General features: G+C 29.9%; 1 protein-coding gene across 1 annotated transcript; it reads right to left on the bottom strand.

Moving 5' to 3' along the window:
- Positions 1–10,241: 10,241 nt before the first annotated feature.
- Positions 10,242–10,811, bottom strand: LOC107449677 (histone-lysine N-methyltransferase SETMAR-like). Its single transcript, XM_016065282.1, has one exon. It carries the CDS (start codon positions 10,809–10,811, stop codon positions 10,242–10,244), a length of 570 nt encoding a protein of 189 aa, XP_015920768.1.
- Positions 10,812–11,852: the final 1,041 nt, after the last annotated feature.

Raw genomic sequence — 11,852 nt, 5'->3', positions numbered from 1 at the left:
GCAAAATATTATTTCCAGCTGTTATGTTCAAAAAGAGAACTACTTAGCCAAATTCTTCCAGAACTTTTTATTAGGACAAAAAAAGGTAGCCACCATAAAAAGGTGATTTTAAAAAAATTAAAAATTGTAGAAAAAGATAAAGAAAACAAATTATTTTAGCTAATTACTATCGACCAAAAATATTTGCAAATTAAATATCTTTGTTACATCTGACCAACCGTTGATTTCTATGATTAACCTGAAATTAACCCTTTGACGCAGATGGATTACTGGTGTCCCTATTACATATTTTTTCCCAAGCTCCAATTACAATCAAAATTGCATTTATGTATTTTTTTAATTATAAAAAAAACAGTCCAATAATTACTAAAAAAATCTGTTAGATAATCGGAATTATATAGTATGTGTTAAAATATTATATCTAAAAAAATAGTTAGATTTTTTTTCCATTAATATTTAAAGTTCTATAAAAAAAATTTCAATGACAAATAACTGTTTTATTTGGATATAAATAGCAGCAAATAAGGGAAAATTTAAAAAAAAAAAGTTTTGTTTGGAAAATTTTATCTTTAATGGAGCAAAAGAAAAAGGTATTTCATGTTGTATTTTATAATCATAATTTTTTTTAAATTCTAAATATAATATTTTTCTCTCAATTTAACCTAAATTAATACGATATTATCAAAAATATGTTTAACAAAAAATTCTGCGTCGAAGAGTAGAATCCTACAAAATTCACGATAACGTTAGAAAATATTTGGCACCCTTTTTTCAATTTCTCCTGGCTATGACCACTCTGCCGAGGATGCCAATTGGCGACTAAAAATGTAAGAAGAGAAACTCAACTTTTGCTTATTTATTATCTCTTTAATTATTCGGTCAATAATTTAAATAAATTTTCGGTAAATTAAATAAAATTCGGTAAATTTTCTCACCTTTCTAAATTTGTCAAATAAATTTTAGAAATATATAAATAAAATAAATAAGCAAAAGTTGATTACAATGAATTTAGACGTATTTTATTCAAAAAAAAGTATAGGAACGTGTAATATAAGCAAGCTGAAAATGCTCTAATATCCTAAGAGACATCGACAAAAATAAATTTATTTCAACAATTCAGACTTTCAGAAAAACCCACGCATTTTCTAATTAATCTTTAATGAATAAAAACAGAAATTAATCGAATAATAATAATTAATCAACTTATGCTTTGCAGATAGCAATCTAGTAGTATCTTTTATAATTGTTTTCTAGCGTGACGTTGCAACCTGTATGCAGTTTTGTGAATTTTCATCCTTTTTATCCCTTTTCCTGACTTTCTAACTTTGTTGAGTGAACTTTAGAGTACTCTAAATAAAATACACTGGTTATCATAAATTAAGGAAAAATCACAAAAATAGCGATAACTCTTTCAAAAGTAAGCCAAACCGTGCAAAATTTGCATATGTTGTCCACTAAGAGTAGCTGAGTAAAATTGCAATATGCAAATTAGTGGCGCTGCACTCGGCTTACGTCATCTGCCTGGAGCATAAAAGTCCAAGTTTGAGAGAAAGCACACAAATTTTACTGTGATTGCGACATTGAAAATCTGAGATAGCCAATTCGTAATAATGACCTCTAGGCATCATTTGCCTGAAGAACTACGATGGAGAGCCATCGGGAGACTAGAGGCAGGGCAGAGTCAATCAGAAGTGGCCAGATGGCTAAATGTGAGTCCATCTGTGGTTCATAGACTTTGGAGGCAATTTCAAACCACAGATTCGGCATCTAGGAGGTTCAGTCAAGGACGGCCAACTGTTACGACCAGTGCCGATGACCGATATTTGACATTAAGTGCACGCAGGAATAGAACCGCTACTCCGACACATCTTAGATCCTCTCTTGCTGCAGCCACCGGAAGGTTGGTGTCAACGTCAACTGTGCGCAGAAGGCTCCACGAAGGTGGTCTGTATGCGAGACGACCAGCCATTTGCGTGCCGCTCACATCACGCCATAGGAGAGACCGTTTGCAGTGGGCCCGACAACATGTCCACTGGACGTCAGATCAATGGAGGCCTGTTCTCTTTACGGATGAGTCCAGGTTTAGTCTAGAAAGTGACAGTAGACGTTATTTGATATGGAGAGAACCTGGGACCCGTTATCATCCATCAAACATCCGTGAAAGAGATGCATACGGAAGAGGCAGTGTCTGTGTTTGGGGAGGCATATCCTTAGGAGGGCGCACATACCTCCATGTCTTTCCAAGGGGAACCGTGAATGCTCAGGTTTATCGAGACAACATCCTTGATGCTTATGTGCGCCCATATGCCGGGGCAATTGGTGATTGCTTCCTGTTACAGGACGATAATGCAAGACCACACAGAGCTCGCATTGTTGATGATTATCTTCAACAGGAAACAATTACTCGCATGGAGTGGCCAGCTCGATCCCCGGACTTGAATCCTATCGAGCACGTTTGGGATGCTCTAGGGAGGCGTGTATCTGCCATCAATCCGCCCCCTCAGACCCTTGCCACGCTTGCAACTGCTTTACAAGAGCAATGGCTCTCACTTCCTATTGAACTGATAGACCGCATAATTGAAAGCATCACACATCGCTGTTTGTGCTGTATTGCTTCTAGAGGCAATCATATTCCATATTAAAGGTACTTTTTCTATTGCAAACCGATACTTCCAATTTGTTTATTTTATACATGTGCTAATTTCTATACTACTATTAATGTCTGATAATTTCTTTTTATGTTGTTTAATACCTTACTATGTGTTGTATATTGTGGGTAAGTTTCATAAAATTCCATCTGTAATTTCTTGAGTTATCGCGATTTTTGTGAATTTTCCTTAATTTATGATAACCAGTGTACATAAGCATATGTTGATTACAACGAATTTGGATTTTTTTCCCAAAAAATTTAGATAAACATGTAATATAAGTGAGTTGAAAATGCTTTAATATCCTAAAAATCTAGATAAACATGTAATATAAGTGAGTTGAAAATGCTTTAATGTCCTAAAAATTTAGATAAACATGTAATATAGGTGAGTTGAGAATGCTTTAGTATCCTAAGAGACATTGATAAGAATAAATTTTATTTCAGCAACTCAGAATTTAAAAAAACCCCGCACATTCCCTAATCAATCTTCAATGAATAAAAAAAGATGAACATTAATCGAATAATAATAATTAATCATCTAATGTTTTTGTTGTTGTTGCAGTTGTAGTTAATTTACGTCACACTAGAGTTGCATGATGGGCTATTGGCGACGGTCTGAGAAACACCCCTGAGGATAATCCGAAGACATGCCATCCCAATTTTGATCCTCTGCAGAGGGGTTTAATGCTTTTGCAGATAGCAATCTTATAGTAGAGTTTGTAATTGTTTTCTACGTTGAATTTTCTTCCTCTTTATACCTTTTCTTGATTTTCTAAATTTGTTGAGAGAATTTTAGAGCATTCTAAATAAAACACATAAACAAATGTTGATTACAACAAATTTGGATTTTTTGTTCCTAAAAATTTAGATAAACATGTAATATAAGTGAGTTGAAAATGCTTTAATATCCTAAGAGACATCAATAGGAATAAATTTATTTCAACAACTCACATTTCAAGAAAAACCCACACATTCCCGAAATTCGATAACTCCGGAAAGCAACATTTTAGTCTGATATAAAACAAGATATTTTGTAAAATATTTTTAGAATGAAGTTGATAAGAAAAAGAACTAAACTTTGATAACCGTTTCTGTAAAAATGTGAAAATTGGAAAACTGCATTTCATTCCTTCAATCTCAGAGGACAAAGACTTCTTTTTTTTTTTTGGTTATAACTCAAAACATGCAAAATAACCATTTTTCACAGAAATATTACTGTTCGCAAATATATTGTCAAATTTTCTGCTCAAAGCAATGAATCAAAATGCAATTTGTTTTTTTCTGGAGAAAAAATATACTAAACTATCTTTGAAAGTATTTTTTTACGAAAAAAAAACATATTTCAGAGCTTCTAAGAAATGTTTATTATGAAAACAAATATAAACGCCGTCATAAATGTTGTTTTGGAATTGAATATTAGCAAAAATATAGGTTAAAGATTAAAATATTGTTGTTTGAAAATATATAAAAGCTACTTTAATTTTTGACTAACACTATTTACCCAACGCCTTCTATAACTGAAAGCCTCCACACGGTTTTTTATAGGTATTCCGATCAGACCACTGTGAAGGATATTCTCTTACCGAACGAGTCATTTAATATAGAATATAGTTAAAATAAGAAAGTGGTAGCAAATATATGACTAAAAATTTATTTCATTTATGAATATTATTGGTTTGCCTTATTCACTTGTCAACCACTACAGATTCAATTCTCAAATATATAAGATAAATTTCTCTCAATTACTTTTACAAAAGGTTTTGGGTTTATGCGCACAACTGGTTCACTTTTTAAACAGTCTGCGTGGACTACTTATAAAAGACAGTGTGGAGGCTTCTTGATGTAGGAGGTGATGATTTACCGCATAGCTGGCAATTCAGCAATCATGTAATCGCACTGAATTGATGCGTCTTTGTTAAGTATTGTATTTTAACTCATAATTAAGTTAATAAGTAACTGCAGACTACTGATAGTAGTGCAAAAAAAACTTATACCTATATCCTTTTGAAGAAGATAGAGCACCAGAGTCGTTTTTTTTCTGACGCTTTAATTACAAGCAAAAATATATTTTGGTTTTTATTAATTAAAAACAAACTGCGTAATAGTCACTAAAAAATCTGTTAGATTATCAAAATTATGTTTTTACTGAAATATAAAATCCACAAAAATAATAGCTTAAAAAAAGTATTTTTTTATTCACACTCAAAAATTTACAGAGTTATTGATTTTGTAAATTAAAGAAATTTCAATGGTAAATAACTGTCTCTCTAACATCTAAACCACTGTAAATGAGTGCAAATTTGAAAAATTGTGCTTGGAAGTGAGTTGTGTTTGGAAAAACCTGCAACGCAAAGCAATATTTACCCATGCACAGGTGTTTCATGCTGTATTTCATAACCATAAATTATTTAAATGTCAAAAATATTATTTTTCTCTTATTTTGACCTTAATTAATACAAAATAATGAGAAAAAGTATGAAAAATATGCTAACAAAAATTCTGCGTCAATAAATTAAGATCTGATGCAGTTTAAAAGTACAGTCCACAAAAAAAAATATATATATATATATATCACCCTGAATAACTTTCGCTCTAATGATCGGATTTTTATGTACCAAGTGCCAATCGTAATGGTTCCTGGGAGTGATCTCAAATATGCTAATTAATTAGTGCTAACTATTAATTGACTTACAAAATTGGACACAAAAACGTACTTTCTCTGAATAAACATCTATTTATTTTTACATATTTGGGTTCTTAATTTGGGTGGCCGCAATCTGGGAAATATTGTCCCCATACTTTGGTCAGGAGAGCGATTAAAAGTTTGGACCCCTTAATGTTGATTTTACCTTTTTGCGTATTTACCATATCTTGAAAATTTTTTGCAGGCACTTATAAAATTCGTTTATATAAAGCTAATTCCATGTGAAAATTTAATTTAATATTCTTTTATTATTGTTTATTCTTTATTTAAAAGTAGTAGAATAATTTTGAATTGAAGTTTTAGTCATATTTTTGAAACTAATAGAACAATTTGAAAAAAATTCCCCCCACTCATGAAACTCATTTATCGAAAGATAATTTCATGCAAATTTTTTTTTCTTATTTTTTATTATTTAATTAAAATGAGGATGAAAAAATGCTGAATTATAAGGTATGAATTTTTTATACGATATCAATCTACATATTTTTAAATTGAAAAATCTAAAGTTTCAAATGTTTTTATTTAGTGGAAGCTGAGGAAAATTAAAACTAATTATTTAAAAAAAAATAATTTAGCGACAATGAAGAAATATTTAAATAGGGTAATTAATATTAAAATGTGATTAACTTAGGAGAGGAACTTGATTTCGCGCGAGTAGCGTAAAATTTCATTCATATTTTTTTGCAAATAACCGATTGCTAATATTTTTATTTTTAATTTTTAACTATTAAATACGATGTTTCTTTTATAGTCGTCTACTAAATTCATTCGTAATTTAGTAGATAGAATATGATTATACCCCAGATTGTGCTTATTTAATGTGATTATAATTTTTTTTAAAATTTTTTGCTCAATAATTGATACAATTTCAATAATATACATTCGTATGCATTGATTTAGAACAATATATTTATCAATTTCTTCAATATTTATTTTATAAATATTCATGCGAGTACGTAGTCAACATTTTTAAGCATCTTAAAATTTCTCAACATCTTATATATCGTGTTAATCTTAAAATAATTTTTTTAATTGCATGTCCGGTCGTGTTTCGCAGAACTATTTCGTCAACTATTTAATTAAATTTAAGCATTCTTAGAAATCTTATTATTATACATCATTTCTTCATTATTATACTTATCAATTTTTAGAACTTTAATTTAGGTTTTCTTTGAAGTAAAGTTCCTTTTTAAAAATTGTGAAGCTTTTTTTAAAAGAAAACTTAGAATTATTGTCTGTTAGCTAAAAATAAAATCTTTTTAGGAAATTGAAAACATTCTGCTGCTTGGAATTATTTTATGCAAAACAGCTGACTATTTACTAAGCATACTATTTTTTCGAAAAATGAATATAAATTATTGATTGTCATTTTTTTCCCCTTTAGACTTCAACATAGATTATCTAAAGGAGTGTCGATGTTTCATAAGTCACTACAAGGAGTAAGTATAACGATACGAAACATAAAAATCTGTCGAATATGTAGCCAAAATTTTTAAGCATCTTAAAATATCTCAGTATCTTAAATGTCGTCCTAACATCTTATTTGTGAAATTAAATTTTTAATTATTTGACCACGTGTGAATCACAGAACTATCCAATTAATTATTTCATTATATCTTTTACTCTTTCTTTATGATAACATGTAGATTTTTTTTCGGATAATATACTGAACTATTTTTATTGGTACTTTAAATTAGTACTCGCTGTAATTAATTGCTAAGTTTTTTTAAGTATCAGAACTATAGCCAGTTAGCTGATAAGACTTTAAAAAGATTTTCTCTGCTAAAATTACTCAGTGCAAAACGTCTGACTGATCATAGTAAATAAGTGCACCCTTTTCTCTAAGATTGAACAAATAAATTACTTATTTATTTACATTATTGTTTCTTATTTGTTTGGTTTCTGAAAAGTAAATACATATTAGTGCTACTCAAAAACCAAAATTCTTTGCTTTGTTTTCTTAAATGAGCAAATTAGAAACGGAATTTTATTTTGACGTTTCTACTTATATATTACACAGTTAATTTTAAGTTAATTGGTCTTTTAAAAAAAGATGTTGAAAAAATTCACTTTGTTAAAGTTATTTTTCAACTTTAGCATGACTCCCAAGATATTATTATGTTATATTATTATAACCGTCATTGAACAGCCGATCCAATTTAATGGGTTTACGACTACTAAAGTTCAACTACGTAGCCTTGTAATTTTGAACCCAATCCAGAAGACAAGGAAGGGAACTCCTGGGTCGAGTATTGGGGGAAATTTGCCTTCGCGGAGAACTTTTTGATGGAGCTAACCCGCATTTGCGTTACATGGATAGGAGGCATTTGTATTTTATGCATTTTAATCCTACATGCATTTTAATATTTTAACAGGATTCACGTAGTCTTAAATAACGTAAGAGAATCGTAGCATGAATATTGTAACTATTAAAGTTCTCTTTAACTATAAAATAGAAATTTTGAGACCAGATATTTTGAGTTAAGGGAATTGAATTTTTTATCATTTAAGTTTTTGTGCCCCCATTTCAGTTTTCTAAGGAACTTCGTTATAAAACTTATCATTATAAAAATGATTTTATCAGCCATTACAAAATAATTTTTCTAATGCTTTATCCATGGTATGCAATATGAATAGTTTATAATCAAATTCTACTTTTCAAACATATTTAAATCTTTCATTTGCATGAGTTATGAAAAAAAGCCTTTTAATCTTACAAGTAATATATATTAATTAAAAGAAATACCATCATAAGACTAATCGTTATAAAAATGCTTTTATCAGCCACAACATAAATAGTGTTTTAAGTACTTTATCCCATGGAATGCAACATAGATAGTTTATAAACAAATTCAAAATTTATGTAAAACATATTTAAATCTTTCCTTAGCATGAGTTATGGAAAAGAGCCATTTGATCTTACCAACCATCCTACCATTTGATCTTACAAGTATATGTATTAATTAAAAATATCGTCAAATAGTTAATCATTATAAAGTTGCTTTTATCAGACACTGCAAAAATTGTTTTTCAAATGCTTTATCCTATGGAATGCAATATAGAAAGTTTATAAACAAATTCTTTTTATCTTTAACTTATTTAAATCAGTATGATTTATGGAAGAGAGCCATTTGATCTTACAATTAATATGGATTAACTAAAAAAAATATGATCAAAAAGTAACTCATCATAAAAATGCCTTATCGGATACTGCAAAAAAATTTTTTCTATTGCCTTATCCCATGCAATGCAATGTAGATAGTTTATAAACAAATTCTTTTTATGTTCAACTTATTTAAATTAGTATGAGTTATGGAAGAGAGACATTTGATCTTACAATTAATATGGATTAATTAAAAAAATAACATCAAAAAGTAACTCATCATAAAAATGCTTTTATCAGACACTGCAAAAATTGTTTTTCTAATGCTTTATCCCATGGAATGCAACATACATAGCTTATAAACAAATTCTACTTTTATGCATAACATATTTAAATCTTTTCTTTGCACGAGTTATGGAAAAGAGGTTTTGGCATTTTGTATTGATGGAAATTTTCATAAAACGGATCGATCTATATACTTTATTCCAAAATACTTCTCAATAACTTTTAAGGTTATTTAAGGAATTTTCCTGTTTCTAGGCTAAGAGATTCCTTTTTTTTTGTTAAGTTTTAGGAGCAGTGACGTCGAAAATTGTATCCGACAAAGATAAAATCTTTCAAATAGGCTTCGATGATTTCTACTTAAGTAAGAGGATTAAAAAAGTAAGTACTTAAGTGAAACTTGTAATTCTTATCCATTTCATCAAACTCAATTTAATTCTGGTGAAAATGTTTTTCGAGTACATCTATCTATATACGGATTACGAGATTTTAGTATCATCACACCTTATGCCTAGTGTTAGGATATCGGTTATCATTTACGCCGCAAATTTTATAAGAGTTGTGCATCGACTTACAAAATAATGGAAAACTCTTGAAATAAAAAAAAAATTACTAAAATTATGAACAACCTTTGTTATAAAATGATTAGTTACTATGGATGAGAATTTGATATGAAATATTTTGATACTTCAATTGAAAAAATGTATAGCGTTAGGTCATCAATTGTACTGCAAAAATTCTAATGAGTTTTACCTTGGCATACAAAATAATGAAATAGTACTTGAAATAACTTAGTCGCTTAAATTATAATAATTATTAAATTATAATTATAATTATAATATAGACTATCGTTTTTCAGAAAATGATTAGTTACTATGGACTAGCATTTAATATGAAATAATTAGTTACTTAAGTTAACAACTTATTCCTAGAACGAGGGTCACTCAGAAATTATTGAGATACAACTAGGTTTTTTAAAGTTACTCTTACAAAATTTCAGGTGTGTTCCAAGTAGTCTTCTCCAGCATCAATGGACTTTTGTAGTCGAATTTTCCATAGATTAAATGCCTCAAGCCATTCATTTCTTGGAATAGATGGAAAAAATGCATCTATAGCCACATCAATCTCTTCTTTTAAATGAAAACGACGTCCACGTAAGTTCTTTTTAAGATAAAAGAATAACCAAAAGTCACACATGGCTAGATCAGGTGAATACGGCGGATGTTCTATCACTTTAACTTGTTTTTATTTAAGAAACTCAACTGTTAATCCGGCAGTATGTGAAGATGCTTTGTCATGGTGAAGCATTAGTCCCCTAACGTTCACTTCTTGTAGAATTTCTGGAGGACATTTAGTGGTATACCAGTTTGCTGTTACTGCCTTCTGTTCTTCCAACTAGATGGCTTTGACCAATCTCGTACTTCTGAAGAAAGCGGCATACATCACTTTTTTCAGTGCGCTTTGTCTTTTCACCATTGTCGGCGGGGATCATCTTCTAAGACTCATACTTTGCTTTCTTGACGCGTTGGAAAGTTAAAAAACGGTATGTACAGTTCATCACTCGTTACAATTTCAGAAATAATGCGGTTGCCACCATCATTTAGCAATTTAAGAGTTTCTTTACTGATTCTGACATGCTCCTGTTTTTGGTGCTCAGTTAGATTATGGGGAACCCAACGCCAAACTACTTTTTTCATTTGTAATTCTTCATGAATCATTTTGAGTATGGCTGCGGATCCAATGTTAAGTTCCTTCTGTATAATTTGATAGGTACAGCGATTACCATCCTTTAACAGTTTTCGTATGGCAGACGCATTGTCCGGGATTACTACCGACGGCGGCCTTCCTGCGTGTTCTTCATCCTGAAGAAAATTGCGATCTCTGCTAAATTCCTTAAACCATCTGAATACAGTAACAAGAGCTGGAGAATCATCACCAAATGCTAATTGCAACCATTGAACGCATTCTTCTTGATTTAATCCAGCTTTAAAACCGTAGAAAATCGTAGCGCGAAAATGTCCTCGCTTCAACTCCATTTTCTCTTCGACGGAATCATTCATAAATCTAGTCATTCGTCCACAAATCGTAATTTTGACCAGAACCAGAAAACAATTAATTTCCATTCAGTACCCCTAGAAGTATTGATCTGTTATGGGAACATGGAGGACTTCGTGACCTGACAAATTTAACCTTTACTAATCACTAGTTTCGGCCGGTTAGATTCGAACTCCCATTCTCACAAACTTGACTCCAGCACCCTGCCAACCAGGCTATCTCTGCCTCTTTATATATTTAAACTGTTGTAATGGTAAAATTAATTTAAAACCAAATTATTAAAGTATGAAAACATTTCTACCCCTTAAAGCATTTGAGAAAAATTCTACTTTAAAAAACAAGTAATGCTTGGCATTTTTAAAAGTGTTACCATATTATCAAAAAACACAAAAATTCCTTTATATTCCAGCAACATTTATTTTTTAGCGCGCGTATTTCACAACGAGCCTTTTATCGAATTTGTTCAAACTAAACATGACAAATATAGCTTTTAAATATTTTATTGAGTTTGAATATTGCGTTTAAATATTTTATGTTTGTCATTAAGAAAAAAATTACATCTTTTATATCAATAAAAATTCAATTTTATACTTCTTTTACATCTCTCCAAGAAAAAAAAAAACTTTTTGTTTCAATTTCTTATCTTCGGTTAAAAATATTCTAAAGTATTATTCTGAAAAAAAAGAACTATAACTCAGAAAACTTTTACTTACTTTTTCGTCTAAAAAATCAATGGGAAAATCATAAGGAAGGAAAAGAATGACATATAAGGTAGATATTCTAACATTCAAATTACAACTCATTTACATTTCGGCAGTTTTCAAAAATGAAATATATGAATAATACATGATTTAATTCATTTTTCTTCGCATTTTTTCCATGGTAAAAAGCAAAAGAAATGCTTTGTAGTCCATATATTGACACAATTTCGTTCTTATACATAAATAAATGAAAATGATAATGGGGTGTCGTTGACAGCCTACTGAAATAAAAGAAAGGATTTCAGTTGCATTATAATTACTATATTTTAACTAAAAATGTAAGGACAGTTATTAAAA

The sequence above is a fragment of the Parasteatoda tepidariorum genome, chromosome 12 (genome assembly GCF_982258835.1).
Source record: "Parasteatoda tepidariorum strain Cologne lab strain chromosome 12, Ptep-v5.0, whole genome shotgun sequence".
Lineage (NCBI taxonomy): Eukaryota > Metazoa > Arthropoda > Arachnida > Araneae > Theridiidae > Parasteatoda > Parasteatoda tepidariorum.
Note: the sequence above shows the minus strand (reverse complement) of the source record. Positions and strands in the feature narration are given on the sequence as shown.

What these genes read in the sequence shown, in the direction of transcription:
- LOC107449677 (XM_016065282.1), bottom strand. Translation starts at nt 10,811, where the DNA reads ATGACTAGATTTATGAATGATTCCGTCGAAGAGAAAATGGAGTTGAAG.